General features: G+C 37.6%; 1 protein-coding gene across 1 annotated transcript in view; it reads left to right on the top strand.

Moving 5' to 3' along the window:
• LOC136011298 (VPS10 domain-containing receptor SorCS1-like) overlaps positions 1-19,553 on the top strand; it is a 295,003-nt gene that overhangs the window by 156,326 nt on the left and 119,124 nt on the right. The window contains exon 4 of the mRNA XM_065672946.1: positions 18,514-18,672. Within this exon, the coding sequence (XP_065529018.1) occupies positions 18,514-18,672 (159 nt within the window). The remainder of the gene's footprint in view (positions 1-18,513; positions 18,673-19,553) is intronic.

Below are 19,553 nucleotides of genomic sequence, written 5' to 3'. Positions count from 1 at the left end.
TATCATGTTAACTAGTGCACACTCACTCTTAGTGTGTGATAAATTTCATGGTGCTTACTACTTAGTGAAAATGAGGAAAAATATGTACGCATGGGCAGCTAGCGTATGAGAAATAAAGGACAGTTATCTTGCCTTGTGGGAATTGACTTATAGAGCTATAGTTTATACTTCTTTTCTAGCCTTTCTAGTACATACAATTTTTTCATTCACCCAAGCATATGGAGTGAAACTGGTGTGTTTTGTTAGTATGATCCCTGTTTTCAGGATCTTATAACGTGCAGCGCATGAACAAATTATAATTGACACTTTTATGGCTTGAGCTGACTAAGACAGCAAATGATCCAGCATAGCTGGGACTTCTCAATGTTGTTTGGCTTCCCCTCTGTTCTCCCTTTTTTCCACACAAGCCATATTTGTTGTGAAAGGCTTTGCATGTAGCTCTGGTACTTTTGTCTTAACTGATTCTAAGTCTGTTCTGAAATTTGACAGTCATAAACGCTCCATCCCTGGCGATGCTCAAAGCCAGGTTGGACAGAGCCTTGGGTAACCTGGTCTAGTGTGACCCCCATGGCAGGGGGTTTGGAACTAGGTGATCTTAAGGTCCTTTCCAACCTTAACTGTTCTATGATTCTATAAAATGTGGTCCTCCTCCTTGGCCTCTGACTTACCTGAACCCTTTCTGTAGTAAAGTTATTTGGCCCTGTTCCCTCAGCTGTCTACTTTTCCCTATGCTAGTGTGATCTCTGCAACGTGTCTGGAACGTGTTCTTTCCATCACTGGCATATCGCGTCTTGTTTCCTTCACTTATGGCATCTACTGCCATCTGAAATTATATGTTTCAGGCACTTTTTAAACCTACACACCAAAAATCTTATAGAGAAGTCAGTTGTGCTGTCTTATGCTATTGCCCGCTATGGCAGCAGAGGTAGTGTTCCTAGTGGCCAGAATGGTCTAGCATTTGCCTTTTGCTTGTGAGTTTCTCATGGCTACAGGAAGCTTAAGAAGAGGATGCTTTACATGTTGAGTGCAAACCGTAGAACTATTGTTAGGAACATCTAATCAACTAACTTCCTCTGCATCACTGAGCAACTGACAGACCTGGACGTGAATACATGTCTATATCTGGAGTATATCATCCAGGAAGTAGTGCAGTAAAATGCTGGTATTATATGAACTTGTTTGAGGCTTCTTGAATAGTAAAAAATGGCAGCTCTGGTCTCACTTAGTATTCATTATGCATTATAGAAATAACAAATTATTAGTAGGCAGCTCAAGAGTTCTACAGCATATTGACTGTAAGCATCTAAGTATTGGGATCATCAGTTTTTAATGTAGGGGTTGGGCATGGCAGAGTCAACTAAAGAAATACATATTGGATATTATGCAGCAGGTGGACTAAGAAGAAATGGGCAACACTGGAATTTGTTGTGGCTGATGATACAATCATTCCTAACTTATTTTCCCTATCACCAGAAGCAGCCCTATTACAATCTGAATTGTGTCATTATAAATACTATTGATCAAGTTCCCATTCGCAGTCATTGGCACTCAACAGCCATTGTTGCATGAGTTATCTGTGCTGCTGAAACTGATACTGATCTTTGGCTTTTGATAACAAAAATGCATCTCCATCTTTAAAGCTAGCTAGCTCATTCAGTTAAATTTGTCTATACTCTCCAAAGTTAGGCTTGAGCTATCACATGGTTTAACTTCCCCAGCTGTTTGAAGCCATTAAAGCATTATAGGCTGAGTCTAATAGCCCTTTGTCATCTCATGAGTAATAGCACTGCTTGAAGTCATTAGTGGTTCAACCTTTCAAGCATTAACTGAAGTTTGGTTAGCAGACACCCAAATACCTTACATGAAGTATGATACAGAAGGACAATTTGTGCTCTCAAAGAACTTTTTGGAGAGTAGAAGCATAAGGTGATTTTTGAGTTTGACTCTAGAATGACATCAAGTCACTAAAAAATATCAGAAGTTCTAGTGTTCTCTTCAAACAGTCAATTTTAAAATTGTTTTTACGTTTGATTCCTCTCTTCACTATTGCAGAATTACTTCTCTACAGCTTTGGCAATCAGGCTGATAATGGGTAGGATTTTGATTTATCAAGATCATCTACACAGCTAGGAGTGCTACTTTAAAGTACCCACCATCTTTTATTCCTTAAAAAAAAAGGCTAAAATGAGGCTAGGTTCTTACGCCCTTCCTCTTTTGCTGTACTTTAAGTAGAAAGATAAGTTCTGTTGTAGCAATATTCAGACAAAAATCCAGCAATGCTTTACCCTGGTTTGGTTCTAATAAATGTTATAGAAGGGCAATTAACCCTGAAGTCTGTTGTGCAAGAAAGCCTTCTTGCAAGCTTCACAGCTGTGTGATTGCTAAAAGCTTTAGTCACACTATTTAAAAAGCCAAGGAGGGATATAGGTTAAACTCTCCATCAGGTTTCTCAGGATGTCTCTGGAGGTACAGACAGGTGACATTCAGTCTTAAAGAAGGCTTTATTTAGAAGTGATAACATTAGGTGGACTACTTCAGCAAAATAAGTGCTCTTAAAAGAACATGGAGCCTACTTTTGCTCTCATTGATCAACTTTGCACTGAATGATGAAGATGGGAACGTATAGGCTTAGTTGGTTCAGCCACTCATAATGCCATTAACTTCTGATCATGCTTTATTAGCTGCAGTAAGCTTTTGCACCAGCTGAATTTCTCTGAAAAAGTTGGTTTCTGTCTATATTGAACCAGTTGATCATGCCTGTCATGGTGGTAAATGAAGGCAAATCAAGAATACTGCTCTTTCGCTTTAGACATTATAAATGTAGGTTAGATCATGCATTGAAGGTGAGGTATTAACAAAATCCCAGCACACTGATGCATCATATTCATTTTGTCACTTTTATTTGAAAGCTTTGAGGAAATTACTTTTTTTAGAAGAGGGCAAATTGCATGGAAGGAAAAGAGACAAGGGTCAAGGAGGAGAAGCATCAGCAGCTCTGAACAGAGTAGTAGTAGCATAAGAGCACCTTTTTACATTGTCATCTGTCTTAGATGTCATATACTATGTGCAAGAAGGGAAATGAGGCATGGGGCATCATTTCCTCGTGAATATTTTATCCCTCATGCTCCTTCAACATCTGGATGTGACCCAGAACAGCTTTCAGATACATGTGTCTGAATAAGCTCAGGAAGTCATCTCTGTGAAAAACAGCTATACAGCTGAACAATGCTGCCCTTGCTTAATGTGATCTTAATGCTCATATTACAGTTGCCGAAATATCACAGGTGGTCTGTGACACTGTAGTTCCATTTGAGACCCAGTATTATGGTAACCAGAGGGTAATAGCAGAATTGTAAGATTTAATACAGTAGCTACTTAAGTGCATATGTGAAAGACTGGGTAAGAGTGTTACACAGTGACTCCACGTAACAATTCAACCATTATACCAAAACTGGAAATCTAAAAAAGTGTTTTGTGCTATCGCTTAGGAAACTGCATTGAATTTCCTCAACAAAAAAACAATACAGAAAGTAAAGAGAACTATTTGTTGTTGGAGCTGGAATTCTTTTCAGGCACATTTGGTGTGGATAATTTGACTTTATTAACTGCAGCAACAAAAATAAAAAGCTAAACTAACAACTTGCAAGCAGATGCTAATTCCCCAATTGTTCATGCAACATGGAACATAATTTGAAGTGATTATGAAATTAATGCATTAATACAAAAATGCTTTGGAGAGAAGCAAATCAGATAAATGTGCATAAAAGGAACTAGCTGTAGACATAATTTGTGAAGCTGTGCTTTATTCTCAGTCAGAGGGGAAAAAATAAAACTAAACTAAAGAGAAATTTTAAAGAACATTTCAGAATTACCATGTAAGAAACCAAAATGAAACAAAGCTCCAGCAAAACCAATGTGTAGAGATTGCTTCAGAATTAAAACATACAGAAAGCATCATGTCATATATTTGGGAAAGGAACACTTGCTTTAGTGAATAAGGAAGAATTTCCAGCTGTATGAGTGTGTATCCTGGATAAAGATTCCATCCTGGAAGCTAGAAGTACATGGTAGAAAAGAACTGTGCCTTGAATCTGAAGAGAATTTATACTGAATGGTGAGAATTGGATAATTTATAGACAAGGTTGAGGGACCCTCTTTGGTGTTTTCTCCTCTAAGTGCATGCTTGTTTCCTTACTGTAGCTGGCAGACAAAGAACCTACCCTCCACTGCCCTCCTTCACAACCTAGATTTTAAGTGTTCCTTTCCCTCATTGCACCAACTTTATTGTATTATCTTTGATATTTCTGTAACAGTGTTTTGAAATTAACTTCAGTGGCCCAGGAGAGCCTCATCAGGTGGCTTGAAATGTTTGGTCCGGTTTAGTGAACCTGTTTGTTAAACTTGCAGGGGATTTCATTGTTTACTTTCACCACTGCCAGAGAATTCATCACAAAGTAGTTTCTTTGGGGTTTTCCTTCCCACCTTGTTTTGATGACCAACATGGGGTAGGAAAGTTATCCTGATGCACACCCTCAAGCAGGAGACTTCATTCATGACGAAGTCCTTTCCCTGCACTCACTTTTTTTTCCCGTGTCCATACCTAAAAATATAGAAGTAGCAGAACCAGATGTACCATGCCAAAGTTTACAGTGATACAGCAAATGTATGCTCAGCTATCATCATCCGTTGTGTGGATGTGTGCTGAAAGACAGATAATGGCTTGAAAGGAATTTCATTTAAATCTAGTCATAAAATATCATTCAGAACCATTAAATTGTATAGCCATGTCCCAAAAGAAAAGAGGTGTAACTCTTAGTGGAGAATTGTGGTGCCAGTTCTCATATGATTTTGTCAGGAGTCTTATGTATCTTTTCTAACATTGGCAGCTCGTAGAATAAATGTTAAATTGGAAAGAATTTAAATTTTTGTTAAAATAAAGTTTCTAGATCTCAAGAGTTCTACAGAAAAGCTTTAAGAATTAACATAAACACTACCTGAAGAAACCTTATTTTCTTACCCCAAGAACAGGAAAAAGGTAAGCAAAATCCTGGATGAAATGAGATTTTTGTTAATGATTCTTTGGAGACAGATTCTTGTTTTTCAGGTAGTTAAGTTTGAAGAAACTGTAGAAATCTTTATAAAATACATCAACAAAATAATTAGAAAAAAATAATTTCACAAGCTGAAGAATAGCATTTATTTTTTTAGGCAGTAAGTTTAAGTACGTTTACTGCTTTTTTACTGCATATGAGTTTTTGGTTTTTTCTCATAGGTTCCCTACAATTTCAGGGAAATAAGAAAAAAAGTCTCAAATGTAAATTACTTTTTTCAAAATATTGATAACTGTTGGGAAAAACTGTACTTTTACTTGCTCTCTTCCTCTTCCCCACCCCATATATCTTTGGAAAAAATGGCATAATCCAAGTTCTATCTTGTTACACTTTCTGTTAAGGTTGTACTTTTTTACTTTCAAAACGAGAGTAGCACACACTAAAGGATCTGGTACTTGCCTCAGAGAGGTATAATATCACTAATTGCAATGAAGTCCGTCCCAAGAATTTTGCTAGTTAGGGCAACACAGATGAAAGAAAAATAGGAGTTTCTTATCAGCTCTACCTGGTTCAAACGGCTGCTGTTTGAAGTTACTACTGAGTTACAGCAATTTGTAAGCACTCTTCTTGCTGGAGGCACCAACCCCCCACCTGAGAAGTGATGGAATGGTTTAGGTGCTTTGGATAAAATCAGCCATGTTTATTGAAAAGTTTCAGCTGGTGGATTTTAGGTGAAATAAGATCATAGTTTTTCTAAGGAATGGAGGGATAAGAACTTGTGCAGAGAAATGAGAGGTAAGCAGGTACAGATAATAATATCCTTGAGACCATCAGGGGACCTCTGCCCACAGTCTGAGGTGCATGTAGCTTTGTGATGTTCCTTTGCCTTTGTTTCTTCACTTTGGGTACGCTGTGAAACACAGGCAAGGGTAAGAGCCTCTGAAATACTAAACTGCACAGTGCGACAGGGGTGCCAGGGCTGGCCAGAAGCAAGTGGCATGGGTTGAAACAGTTGGCTATGAACAAAGTGTTCAGTGAATCGACCATCTGTCCAAGCTTGGCATGACTGTGATATAGCAGAGATCATCAGCAGACCATCAACACAGCTACTTAAAATTGTTTACTATATTAACACTTTTTAGCATTCATGGCCACAGACTTCTCACCATTCCCATCTCATCTCTCACTTTTCTGAAATATCCCTGACACAAGAAATGGATTTCACAGAGTAATGGAGTTGCATGTGGTAGAGGCATGGTGAAGGTAAGGTAGAGCAACTTGGTCCCATGGAAGGTGTCACTACCCATGGTAGGGGGATTGGAGTAGGTGATCTTCAAAGGTCCCTTCTAATTCAAGCCATACTATGATTCTATGATCTGTAGTTATCATTGCATGCACTGGCATACACTGGGAGTGCAAGAGATATCTTTGTACCAAAATGTTTGAAGTGAAACTTGTCTTGTTGCCTTTTGTGGCAGCATTGAAGTGTAATGTTCCTCCCACTTCTTCTCATTTGTGGAAAGCTGGGAGAGAGTAGGAGTTAATTTATTCTGGGCTGAAAAGTGTATAGTTGCCTTACCGATCAGTCAATTTATCCTTTTCCAGTAGCCAGTATATTACTGTATCTCTGATTGCACCTCCTTTTCTATTCATCTTCCTTCCTACCATACTAGTTGTGTCTAGGTGAGTCTTTCTTGTAGTGGCATAATCACCCTTACTACAGCATTTTTGTGGAGAATGTGTGTATAGTTTGGGAGAGAGGCTGACAGGGAACCACCTGAGAATGTCTCTTCCTAGAAGAAAAATGTACTGTAAGGGTGTATGAAAGAGCCATAACTAGGGGAAATGGAAAACTAGGCATCACATGGAAAACAGCGATCTAAAAGATGAATATAACTAGAAGTTTCCTTTATAATGAGGTTAATTTACTTTGGAGTAGTCTCCCTTGTAAGCTTGATAAAAGATTCATGCAAGGATTTGAGTGTTCATGAGGCCTAATAAAAATAAACAGACCTGAAACTCCTGAAGTTATCAGTCTCTCAGGCCAGGTAAGTTCCTGATTACCCTCCTGTAGGTGGGGCTTGAAACCTTGAGCAGTTTGTCTGGTGATCAACTCATCCTTTTTCACAATGTATTAAGATATTTTTCTTGCCCCTGGCTATCCCTGTTTATACTCCGATAATGGGATACACTCCAATGTCTATATCCAGTGAATATGTGTCTATAAACTTTCCAGCTCAGGGTGTGCTAGTCATCCTTGCTCTTAGGTTATTTTCAGTGTCTTTCAGGATTAAGTTCAAAGCACTTGAAGTCCAAGTACATTTTAGAGGATATGACAAGAAATGGAAAAGAAGATCATCTGGATTGTGAGTTTATCACTAACTCACCCTTCAGGGAAAAAATGCTCCCTCTTCTCCCTGTCTCCTTCGTAGCTCTGATTGGGTTACGATACTTTTAGGCCAAGAGTCTCCTCTTGTTTTGATTAGGTTTAACAACCCTTAGGGCCCAGTATTTGGGGGTGGAAGATGCTATTGTTTGTAATATGCTTACAGTGCAAGTGGCTTCTTTCTTTTTCTGCCATTGATAGATTAGTGGAGGTTGTCCAAATAATTTTCCCTCTTGATATGTGCAGTTTCCTTCTCTACCACGAAGTTGTGAAGATTAACTAATTAATCTCATGAGATTCTTTAATGAAAGGAGTGCCTTACTGAGCAAAAGAACAAAGTACAGGCAATATGCATGAACGCAGCTCATTCCAGGCCTTTACAAAGCTGAGGTTTCTTTTCTCCTCTGAGCAAGTAAGACTGTAAGAATGCCTCAGATGATTTTTTTCCTTGTTCAGTACAACACAGAATATCTGTTGCAAAAGAACAGATGATTAATAATTGAAACTAGATTGCATTGTCCAAAACAAAGTGCCTGTAGTACTGTAGCTTTCCTGAGCTTTTTGCCTTTGTTTAATTTCTTCTTAAAATATAGTAATAAAATACAATCATTGATATGAAATTAGTTTTATTCCAGAATGGAAGCTTTTACAGTGTTTTGCGTAGATTTTAAGGAATAGATTTTCAAGCTGGTTTGGGTGTTGAAAGTTTTTATGTCAAATATATGCAAACGAACGTGTAATAATAATGAAATAAGAATAGGAGAATTTTATGTCAGGCTACTAAATTAGACATGAACAGCCTGTGAAATGAAGAGATGAAAATCCAGATTTTGAGGGAGAGTTGAAAAACAGAGAAGCTTAATCTTTTCATGTTCCTTCCCCCAGAACTGATTACTCCAGGGCTAATGTTTATGCATGTGATTAGGAGCTGAGCCCGACAAATTCTATTTTCAGCACTGCTACAGGTTCATGGCAGGTGAAACTAACCTTGGTGCTTTGGGTTCATGCAGTACTTCTTGCTTTCAAAGCTCTTATTAAGATAGACCTGTAACTTAAAAGTAATGTAAAATTGAGGGTGTTCTTTGTTCTAAACCTGACATTATAACCCCCAACATTTACAACTAAGATTAACACTGAATGGAAACTGAACAGTTTCAGATTGGACAGGCCCAAAGAATCTCATTGAATCTCCATGAAGGAGGGTACTTAAATATTGACAGGACAAGGTCCTGAGAATCTATCTGTACTTTTGAAACTGGCTCAGTATGAAGCAAGAGGTTGGAGTAAAACACCTCCAGAGGTTTTCACCTACCTATATTAAATAATTTAAAATAACTTAATAATTTAAGATAAAGCAAAAGTGTCTCTGAAACATCCTGCAGTAATCTACTAGGTTACGTTAATAAAAGGTTTTCTTTATTGTTTTTAGTATTACATTTCTATTTTTGCATAAGGATGACGCAAATAAGAGTCCTTTTTTACAGTACTCATTAAGACACTAGGTACATTAACTCAAGTAAGGACAAAACACGGAGTCTTTATTTTCATTTAATTGTTGAGTAATGGAAATAGAAGCTGTACTTAGAAAAGCTAAGATTTAAAAAATGATGCTAATCTTCAGGGATTCTGTTCTCCCATCTCTTTTCCTCCTTTATTCAAGTTATTACCTCAAAGCAAAGGCATGTATTTTAAGAATTCACCCTAGCTGTTGGGATTGCAAGTACTCTTGGGAAGGTGAAGGTTGATGTTTCTCTCTGTTCAGTCCAGCCCACAAGCAGTGACTCAGCACCACACAAAAAAACTGAAGATGTGGGAACTTCTTCACTTTTAATAGAAAAAGAAGTAGTTGGATCTTTTCAGGTCTAGTCCAAGGTCAGACACTTGATAATGGGGCTTCTGTCAAAGCTCTGCCACAAGGAGAAAAGGCTGTAGGTAGCAACCTGTCCACTTGATAAACATCCCCACACCGATGAGCTGCAGTAATGAACCAGGCTGTGTGTGGGTGCACTGCCCTCTTTTGGATTTTGATAGAAACAGGATCAGTCCCATTCCATCTGGTACTTGGATGTTTTCAAAACTGAAGTTTAGAGTAAGGAGTGGTTGTTATTGTATAGTGTTTTCTCTTAGGAGAAATCTTCTTCCCCAACATTTCTGGTTTCTTTATATCTGTATTCATATTAGCAGAAAGAACAACTTAATCACATCCGCACAGATATCTCACCCTCATGTTTCCTTTCCACGAGTCTTCATTGCATTGACCCAAACCTATACCTGTGACTTTGGCAATATTAAAATTCAGAAAATGTGAAGAAACCACATTAAACTGGGATTAGTCTAAGTAGAGAAAGCTGAGCAACAATAGTGGCAGTTGTTAATTGATACAGTTAATACAACATGTTGATTTGCTATGTTCAAGATAAAGTCACTAGTACTTTTTCACTGGCATTCAGACAAAAGTCATCCATTAATGAAAATCTATTGTTGTGTACCATGCTTGAAAAAGAAACACTGAAATATCAGCTGACTACTAAGGGTATAATTATCACTGAAAATCATAACAATAATCCTGGAATTGTGCTGAACACACACACACACACAAAGTTTTTTTTTTTTCAACTTGAATGTTTAGATATTGAGAGAATTAAAGCATTTTTCTGTTATTAGAAAATATTAATAAGCAGTAAAATTAATAAAAATAAAAAAATGTTAATTATTTCAGTCAATATGGGAAGAAGGAGCAGTGAACTGCAATGACCTGTAACAACCTTGTTCACCTGTAAGAGCCAGATACAAGTTTTTTATAGTTCACACTTATTAATCAGTAACTTTTTACCAATTTTTAAAACAAGTCCATTAAAAAAGGAAATCTAAATAGGACTCCAAATATTGTGCTCAACCAAAAATGAGCCAGAGACAAAAAGCAGAGAATTGGACAGTTTATAATATCAACGTTTGAGGCAATGTTTCTTAAATCTTGTAACAGAAGGAAGACATCATGTTTAGCCAAGGCAGCCAATTGATGGTCTTATTCAGTGCATAGGGTAACAGCACTACTCTAGTTTCTAAGAATGTAATTTTAATAGGTGTGTTTGCTAAGACAGCTGGTGGGGCTTTCCATTTGATGAGGAATAGTCCTTAAAAACAGATGAAATGTCTTGCTTGTTTGTTGGTTTTTTTGTCTGGTTAGCATGTGTATATGGTGGGGTTCAGTGGCTTTTCAATGCTCTTTGATTAGCCACTTAAGCATATGATGTAAAAACGAGTAAAATCACTCATACTATTAGTAGTTAAAAACTTTAAACAGGACACTGTGCAGGAGAGCTACTGGTGTGGAGAAGGAAAGGTGGCCTGGAGAAGCCTCTGAAGAAACCTTATGGCAGTCTTCCAGTACCTTAAAGGGGGGGGGTGGGGGGGTGGTGGATGCTACAACAAAGCTACAGAGAGACTTTTTTCAAGGTCATGGAGTGACTGGACAAGGTGGAATGGCTTTAAACTTTTATTTTTGTAAGTTGTTGATGCATACATTGTCTCATCCCATATGATTCCCACAGATAATAAAAATTAGAACATTCATTGGCTGTCTTCTTTTGTGGTCATGTTTGGCCTCTAATTAACTTCTTTCCTAATGCAGAACAGATAAACGGATTCTTTTTTCGAGTCATTAGCCAGCTTTTTGTTTCAAACCACATTCATCAAGATGCCAGATGCAATTTTCAACAATTCTTCCATTAGGAATACTGTACAATCCCAGCTTTCAAAAATATTGGCAGCTGATAATTTTTCTCTCTTTAAAGATAAATCTTTCCCAAAAGATAGTCCTTTGCCATCTAGCATTCTGCTGACAAGAGATTGTTTTATCACTCAGTGAGCACTAAAGCTTTCATGTGTGCAAACAAGATTAATTCATCAGCTGAACCTCACCACATGAGTTCTCTTACCTTTAAATAAACAAGACTTAAGGAAGACAGTGGTATCCTATATGGACCCTCCTGTGGGTTCTTTTAGGAAATGATGCTAGAGTTTCCACTGTCCAGATCTGGACTGAGTCTGAATCTAAATTGCACTGTCTAGTAATCATGAGTATAGTTTTATTTGGGTGAGACTTGGAATATGTTACATTCTATGCCAGCAAAGTGCAGACTGATTTAATGAGTTTGGGTTATGTGTGTTTGTATGAGTAAGAACCTTTTTACTCTGAAGTTGCTGGGTTATAGCTGCAAAATCACTTTTCCACAGACCTTTTCCTTGTATTGAAGTGGTCGTTCTGAGACCATTCCAAACCAGGTCATCATTCAAAGGCAACATCTTTTTTTCCCTTCAGTGTTGAAAGTGCAATTGTCACTAAAGTCTTTTCTTTCCCTACAAAAATTACTGTGCTAAGTTAACAAGAACTTCTGGCAATAAAACACTTTACAGTGCCTTGATTGAATTATTAGTGTATTATATTAATGGGATCTTAATGAAATTGCTCGGCAGCTAACCTTGTCTTTAGTTGGCGATAGAGGCAGCTTAAAAATGGTCAGCTCTAGTTCATTTAATGTTTTCATCTCGGTGCTAATACTGTTAGCCAATTTATTTAAAGCAGAGACTTGAGCCAGATTGTGGTGGCATTACTCATGAATGCAGTTCTACAGCAGCTGATGCTAGCTCATGAGTAAAGCTTATTAAACTTTGTAAGGCTTTAGTGTCCTCTTTCTCTATTAATTATCCAAATAAATGCTCAAGTTATTTCTTTATGGTAATTTTGTTCCTCTAATTTTCTATAAAGTAGTATTGCATTCATTTCAGAATGCCATGGACAAAGCAGTTCCTTCATTTGGCTTGTTTCATTTTATTTCTTATTCTAGATCTTAAAAAGCTTAAGAAATGAACTAGGTTGATTAGTTAAAAGCAGGGTATGTTGCTTTGTAATGCATGTGTGAATTCCTGAGTCTGGAGAATCAGGTTCTCACTTTACACAATCTTTATGCCTTGCAAATGGCAATCTAAATTCAGAAGTGATATGCAAAGTGGCAGAAATTACATTTCATTATGCTGGGACTCCATAGCACTGGTGCTTCTGCAATCAGTTACCATATAAAAAAGTACCAAACCCCAGAGAAGCTGGAAAAAAATGCAACTATTTAGAGTAATTAATTAGGGAAAGCACTGCTTTTGTGAAGAGTAGGACATTTCTGTTCTTCCTTGCTGATTTCCTCTTTTTCTGTACTTACGTTTTCTGTGAGAGATGTTATTTGTTTCATGTGGATCACCAGTGTTTTGTCTCTGCAATAATCAGGTAATAGGTGAAGAAGGTGAAGCTTCTTTCAGGAGATTTGAATCTATTTGCATTTCATCCCTATTTCTGGTCAAGTGATATAACTCAGATCTGTTGATACATCAGAATTAAATTAAAGCATGTGTCAATCACAGACTCACAGAATGGTTTGGGTTGGAAAGGATGTTAAAGATCATTTATTTCCAACCCCGTTGCTGTGGGCTGGGACATCTTCCGCTAGACCTGGATGAATCTATGAAATACGTTTGTAATATTTTCATACTATCTTATTTTGCTGCTACTAGGCTCTTTCCTACAAAATATTAGAGAAAAGTTGGTCTAAGTGGAGAGATGAGGAGCTAAAATAAAGACTGAGAGCAGTTCTGGACTTGTCTTAACCAAACCACTGGATGTAGTATTCAGGGCATTTGTTAAGGATCACAATTCCATCTGTGGAAGCAAAATCAGAATTCTCTTGTGAAGTGTTCCTGGAGTTTTTTTGTGAGGACAGCAAATATCCACATAACTGTCAAGGGCAATCTGCCATCAGCAGACTTAGCACCAACGAGGGGTGAAAATAGTGTGGATTGCTTAAGATCTATAAATTTTGGTTTGTGTTCATTTATCACTTCTAGGAAAAACAAATCAGGTTTCTCCCTTTTCAGGGGATGGATGATTAATGCATGTCTTGCATTTGGTTGAAAAAGACTGTGTCAACTTTCTTGGTTCTTTTTTCATAGAGGAAAAAAATTATTCCGCAGCATTAGAAAGTGCAGTGTGTGCTTGCTGTGCCTGGTGTGAGTAAGCAGATTTTGATCACTGATGAACACTGATCTGAACAGAGAACAATTACTTTTGCTGGGGAGAAGTAGAGCCTTGGCTTACCCTCACTCTTCATTTTTTTTGGATATTTTTATGTTAATGTTGTCATAAGACACCAATAAACGAGACCAGAGGCACTCTAAGGTTGGTCTCCCTTTACTTAGTGACTTTGCTGACTTTGAGAGGCAGGTATGTATGCCTCTCTTTACTCCTGCGTTAATAGCTTTATTGTGTGATGCTGGAAACAGTTTAGAAACTGTTAAGGGAAAAATGATAGGCCCAATTCTTTACAAAAGAAATGGCAAGATCAGCCCGAGCTGATAAGATTCTTATTGTTTATAATTTTCATTCACTCTCTAGTGACATATATAAGAACAGCCATGCTAAATCAGACTGAATCTTAACCAGTCTCACTCCTCCATAAAACCAATTGCTTGTCCACAGAACAGTCCACCCGTCAAATCCATTTGAAGGATGGTGTAGGGGACTGTGTCAAAGGCATTATAGAATTCCAGATAAATGACGTCATTAGTTCTTCCCTTGTCATGTCATCTGTGCCTGTATCTCACTCTTGATTTCATTTGATGCTCATGAGTTTCAAATTATGAGAGTGTGACTAATTATTTTCTAAGCATTTGCAGGCCATTCATAGTTTTGTAGGCTTTGGTCAAATTGTCTCTTATTTATCTCTTTTGGAAGTTGAATAGTTCATTTATTTGCTGATTGTATGAAAAAAAATGTTTCCTAGTTTTCTTCAATCACCCTTGTATCTATTCTGTGTTTTCTACCATAGCCTTTTTGTTGTTGTGTTTTAGGTGGAGGATGAGAATAACACCCAATGTAAAACTTGTGGGAACACTGCAATGACCTAATCGAATTATTTATTATGCTTGTTTAATTCTCTCCTAATAATTCCTACTGGTGTAGTTGAAGGTTTTTTGATCTGAGGACTGAGTTTCTATTTTCACAGACCCCTTCACTGAAACCTGCAAACTCCTTTCCCGAAAGGAATTATCTTCTCAGAGACTATTGTTCTGTCTGTTATCCTGGGATTGCTTTTCTCTATCTGTGTAGTTTTTTTGGGTTTTTTGCGGGGTTTGGGTTTCTTTTTCCTCTTTTTCTCTTTTTTTTTCATACATTATCACTGAATTTCACCTGTCATTTTATTGCTCAGGTATTCAGGATTGTGCAATCCGTTTACAGATCTTCATAGCTGACTTTTGTCTTCGTTATTCTGAATGCATTACTGCCATTAGCAAACTTTGTCACTTATCTTTCCTTCTTCTTTCCAGATCATTAATGAATAAATTGAACTCCACAAATTATTGGGAAAATTCCAAATGAACATGTCCTTCCATTGTGGAAAATGAAAGATTTTTCCCTGAAGTTTGATGCTGATCTTCTAACCATAAATTAATCTATGGAAAGGCATTTTTCCTTAGACAATTTCAGATCTTTTGGCAAGAGAACCTCTCAAAAGTCCTGCCAGATATCTTTCCCTATGGCCTCTTAAGAACCTGGATAGATATGCAGTGTGATTTTCCTGTGCAAAAGTCATGTTGATTCTGCAGTGATGTCCAGAAACCACTGTTAGCTGAGAAAGCAGTAATATTAGGTATTGTAGAAATTAATCAAGAAGATAGCTCCTTCGATGAGCTCACACTTCAGGGAATCCAGCATGCTTCCTACAGTGAAGTCAGAAATATACAAATAATGTCTTTCCAATCTCTTATCTTAGATATTCTTAAGCATTAATGTTTATGACTTCTAAATTTAGATTCACTTTGTTATTGTTGCTGGTTATATTTCCCATGCTTTTCTTGTTCAATGTGTGTGTGTGTCCACTTTTTTTCCTGTAGAGGCAACTATATCAAGTCAGTGAGTAATAAGACTACTTCACAGAAGAAATTGGCTTCTTTTATTGCAAAGAATATTCTAAAATTTACTTACTCTGTATTTCATATGCTGCAACAACAAAGATTAATGCCATTGTACTTTCCTTCCTTACACATGGATGCTTCAGGCAACTTAGGCAATAAAACTAAGCTAATGTGGCTGCAACTTTGTTACCGCATAGTGCAGTTCAGTGGAAGTGGATTTGTAGAAAGAAATGGTTGATCTTGAAATGACACCTTATCTGCAGTATGGGCATTTTGGAGGCAGAGGGTCTGACTTTAGACTAGCACTAACCTGATACTCTGGAGTAACTGTCCAGTAGTGGTTGCAATGCTATCTTTTGGGTTTGTAGCTCTGATTGTTTACAAGAAGAAATGTTGTAATTAAATTTGCTTTTCTTATCTTGTAAGAAGCATGGTGCTTTGACTATGATGTGAGTAGACTGTTTAGTCAGCTCTAGCTTGTTTTCTTTTATGGCATGTGTGCAAAGTAATTGGCAATAGAGGGGACAACAATGAAGCAGATAATGATGTCGTAAGCACTGAAAGCTGGTTTTACAGTTAACAGTTTGATTCATCTGTCAACTCCCTCCCCTGTCTCCAGCTGTCTTGCATAAATCTGGGGCAGTTCTGCACAGTTTCATGACATCTAAACCACTATTGCTATTGCCACATATAGGAAAACTCATATGTCCTGCAACACTTCGTATGTACAAAATAGCTGGCTATTACAATACAACAGCTAAGGCTTCTGGAGACCTGAAAAGATCAGGTATCTATCTGGTAGATACATGAAAAAACAGTAGGAATAGCCTAGGGCAGTAGTTAGCAGATTAAAACGAAAGTCAGCAGTGCTGGCAAGTCTGTTCAGGCACTTAAATTTTATTGATTGAATGAGGAATTAGGTGCTTCAGTGCCTTAAGAGCTTGTCCCTCAATTCCCTTTCTAAGAAATGGAGATAAGAGCACTTGCAGACTTCAGAGGAGTGGCCTGACAGAAAATGTATTAAGGCAGTGATGTGCTTGGATGCGACAGTGATGAGGTCGGATGAATTCCTTATGCAGGTAGAAGGAAATACATGAGACTAGAGTGGATCTTGATTAACATCTTGCCTTAGAGGTACAATGCAAAGTCAATGACAAGACTCTTATTAACTTCAGGGAGCTTGGATCAAGCTCATTGATTTGTGCTTATTTCTGCTCCAGTTGCTGTAGTCCAAATTAATGCTGTGCTGTGATATTTTCAAATACCAACGTAAACAAAATCCACTCAAGAAGGAAGTCATAAAAATAGGAAAATCATAATGCTTGAATCATTGTACTGAATCAATAAATGTTAACCATAGGAACATTGTCCCAGAAATCAGTCTGGTAAGAAACAAGAACCAACTGATAAACATCACAGTAAATTTTTGTCCTCGGAAGCTAGATAAGTTACTTAGTGACAGTAGATGATCTATATATTGACATTTGATTATTGATGTTTTCTGTGTAGTTTCTATCATGCAATCTTCAGTTTAGAAGCCACATCAGTGATATGCTTGATGTATTTGGAAGTGTTAAATGGAAATAAGAATGTTTAATAATGCATGTTTTCTTCACAAGATTTTGAAAGTATATCAGAGATGCAAAAGGAGACTACCTTTATGCTACAATCGAAACATTGCCCTATTTTACATTCAAGATACAGTGTGATGATGTAACGGGTTTATGAAGAACCCCAAACTTCCAAATCACAGGCCAAATTGTTACCAAGGGTTTTTATATGCTGCCAAGAGTTTTTCTAGAGATAGATAAAACCTCTGGCAGTTACCCAATAATGAAGGACATTTCCTGTGTATTCCTGTATGTGTATTTACACCTTCGCATACAAATAGTTCTTTAGTATCTGTTGTCTATCAAGACTTACAGCTCCCTGTACTTCATAGTTAAGTTGTGTCTAACTCTGCCTGCCTAAATGAAAGAGAAGAAAATGGAGTGCCTGATTTTTGCAGCGCCCAAGCCCAAATAGGAATTTGCTCTGAGAAATGCCAGGTGTGGATCCTTTTCAAGCTTGCCTAAGAACATATCGGTGTTTGCCATTTGCAAAGCAACAGCAGCACCAATACTTGAAGCAAACAAACAAACAAACAAGCAAAAAAAAAAAACCCAACAAAAAAAACCCAACAAACAAAACCCAAAGCTAATGATTCAAGGCTTTAATACCTTCCCAGGCAAATACTCTTCAGAGTTCTTCATGTTTGTCATCCATAGTGCCTCATTCCCATTCCTTAAGGGTATTAGTCTGGTGCTTGCTGAAATACTGGAATGATCTCTTTTTACTGCTTAAACCTATATATTTTCTCATGCAGAGACACATGAGAGGAGTATCTCATTGTTCTCTCTGATTCATCAACAATGCAGACCAATTAATACCATAGTTAATAGGGAGAACTAGCTACTACAACTGCAAGCCGTATATCTTCTGCCACTCCTAAACTAACACTCTTGGACAAAGCTAGAAAGCAACTTTACTATGTAGAGATTACTTTTGATACGCTACCAAATCTGTAATTCACAGCACCACAGAAACTGGAGATGGAAAGAACCCAGCATGTTATCAAATGTGTTCTCCTGCCAAAGCAAGATGGCTTTTTGCAGACAGCCAGGTTATAATGTTCCAGGCAATGAAACTGTCATATTTCTTTAAATTCTGCCAGAGTCTAACAAACCTTACCGTTAGTGATACTTAAATTTTTGTCTGCCCCTCCAATAGATTATTCATGAAGACACTAGCAGCCCACTGTGGCTGCTTGGTAATTCAGTAAGTTTGCACTCTGGTGAATTTCAGGTGTGATTTTTTGTATAACCTAAGCATAGCTTCATCAAGTCTGTTTAACTACTGGTAAAGTCATTTTGCCTATTTGATCATATGTTATGTGCTTATATACATAGCTGAAATGTATTTGTTTTCCTTATTGAAAGATTGGCTATGCTTAGTTTTGACATTACATTCAAACACTTTGAAATAAATGTATTTAATAAGCTTACCTGCAGTTCCTAGCTTTATATTTCCATCTGATGTCTCTTCACCACTGTATTTTCATCTTTTCCTACCATATAGATTATGCTGCTGACCGATCCAGAAGTTGAGAGCAGCTTATTAATCAGTTCTGATGAAGGGGCTACCTATCAAAAATACCGTCTGAACTTCTACATCAACAGTCTGCTCTTCCACCCCAAGAAGGAAGACTGGATCTTAGCATACAGCCAAGATCAGAAGGTAAGAATCTTTGGCAGCATTTTGCCTTGTTTTGCTTCGTAAGAACCTAGGGGTTTCCCACCTCTCTATATAATATCTGCGGAGCATTCAGGAAAGTCTTTGGGGTGATACCAGGGCAGTCTTTGGAAATACTGAACTGGTATTTCCAAGCAGGAAACATGGAGTAAGCCTCAGTGAAAAGGGCAAAGTAAAGGACATGGGCAACTACTGTGTTCTTGGGGCCTAGCCCTACGTGTGGGCCTGGCAGTCTGTGTTTATTCATCAGTCCTTTTGGAAATACCAAGTGACGGGCAGTGGGCAGAGAAGACAGCTAGGATCCTTCATGATAGGAATAACAACCTCTAATGAGGCTTTTTGTCCTCTTATTAACAATTCTCTTTCTCTAGCCTAGCACCAGCTCCAAGAACAGGATGAGACGCTTCTTGTTCCTATCTGGTTGGCATATTTTCCAGTAGCCTTTGATTTCTAAGAGAAAAGTAGCAGTGAATCAATTTTCTTTGAAGTCCAGTTCCCTCAGTACGGGTAATCCATCAGCTAAATAAATACGTTGTGAGATTTGCCTTGATTTTTTGCTGGATAAAACAGGACTTCATTGTAAGAGACCACATTGTTAGAACTTTCTGAAAATCAGGAACGTCAGTACTCACAAATCAGTCATCTTCCAGTGAAGGACTTTATAGAGCTCAATCTGTTTATTTCAAGAAAAAGCAGATGGAAGGGGAACTATGTTGTTGTGCATAAATATCTCCATAGGGGAAGACAAAACATAGAAGTAACCATTTTGATCTAGTAAAAAAAAGCCCCTCTAACAAGAACTGATGGCTAGAAGTCAATGGTAGATAAACTCAATTGTGAAGTAACTAGCCATTGGAGCAAACTGT

The sequence above is a fragment of the Lathamus discolor genome, chromosome 3, assembly GCF_037157495.1.
Source record: "Lathamus discolor isolate bLatDis1 chromosome 3, bLatDis1.hap1, whole genome shotgun sequence".
Taxonomy (NCBI): domain Eukaryota; kingdom Metazoa; phylum Chordata; class Aves; order Psittaciformes; family Psittacidae; genus Lathamus; species Lathamus discolor.
This window is presented reverse-complemented; position numbering and strand designations above follow the sequence as displayed.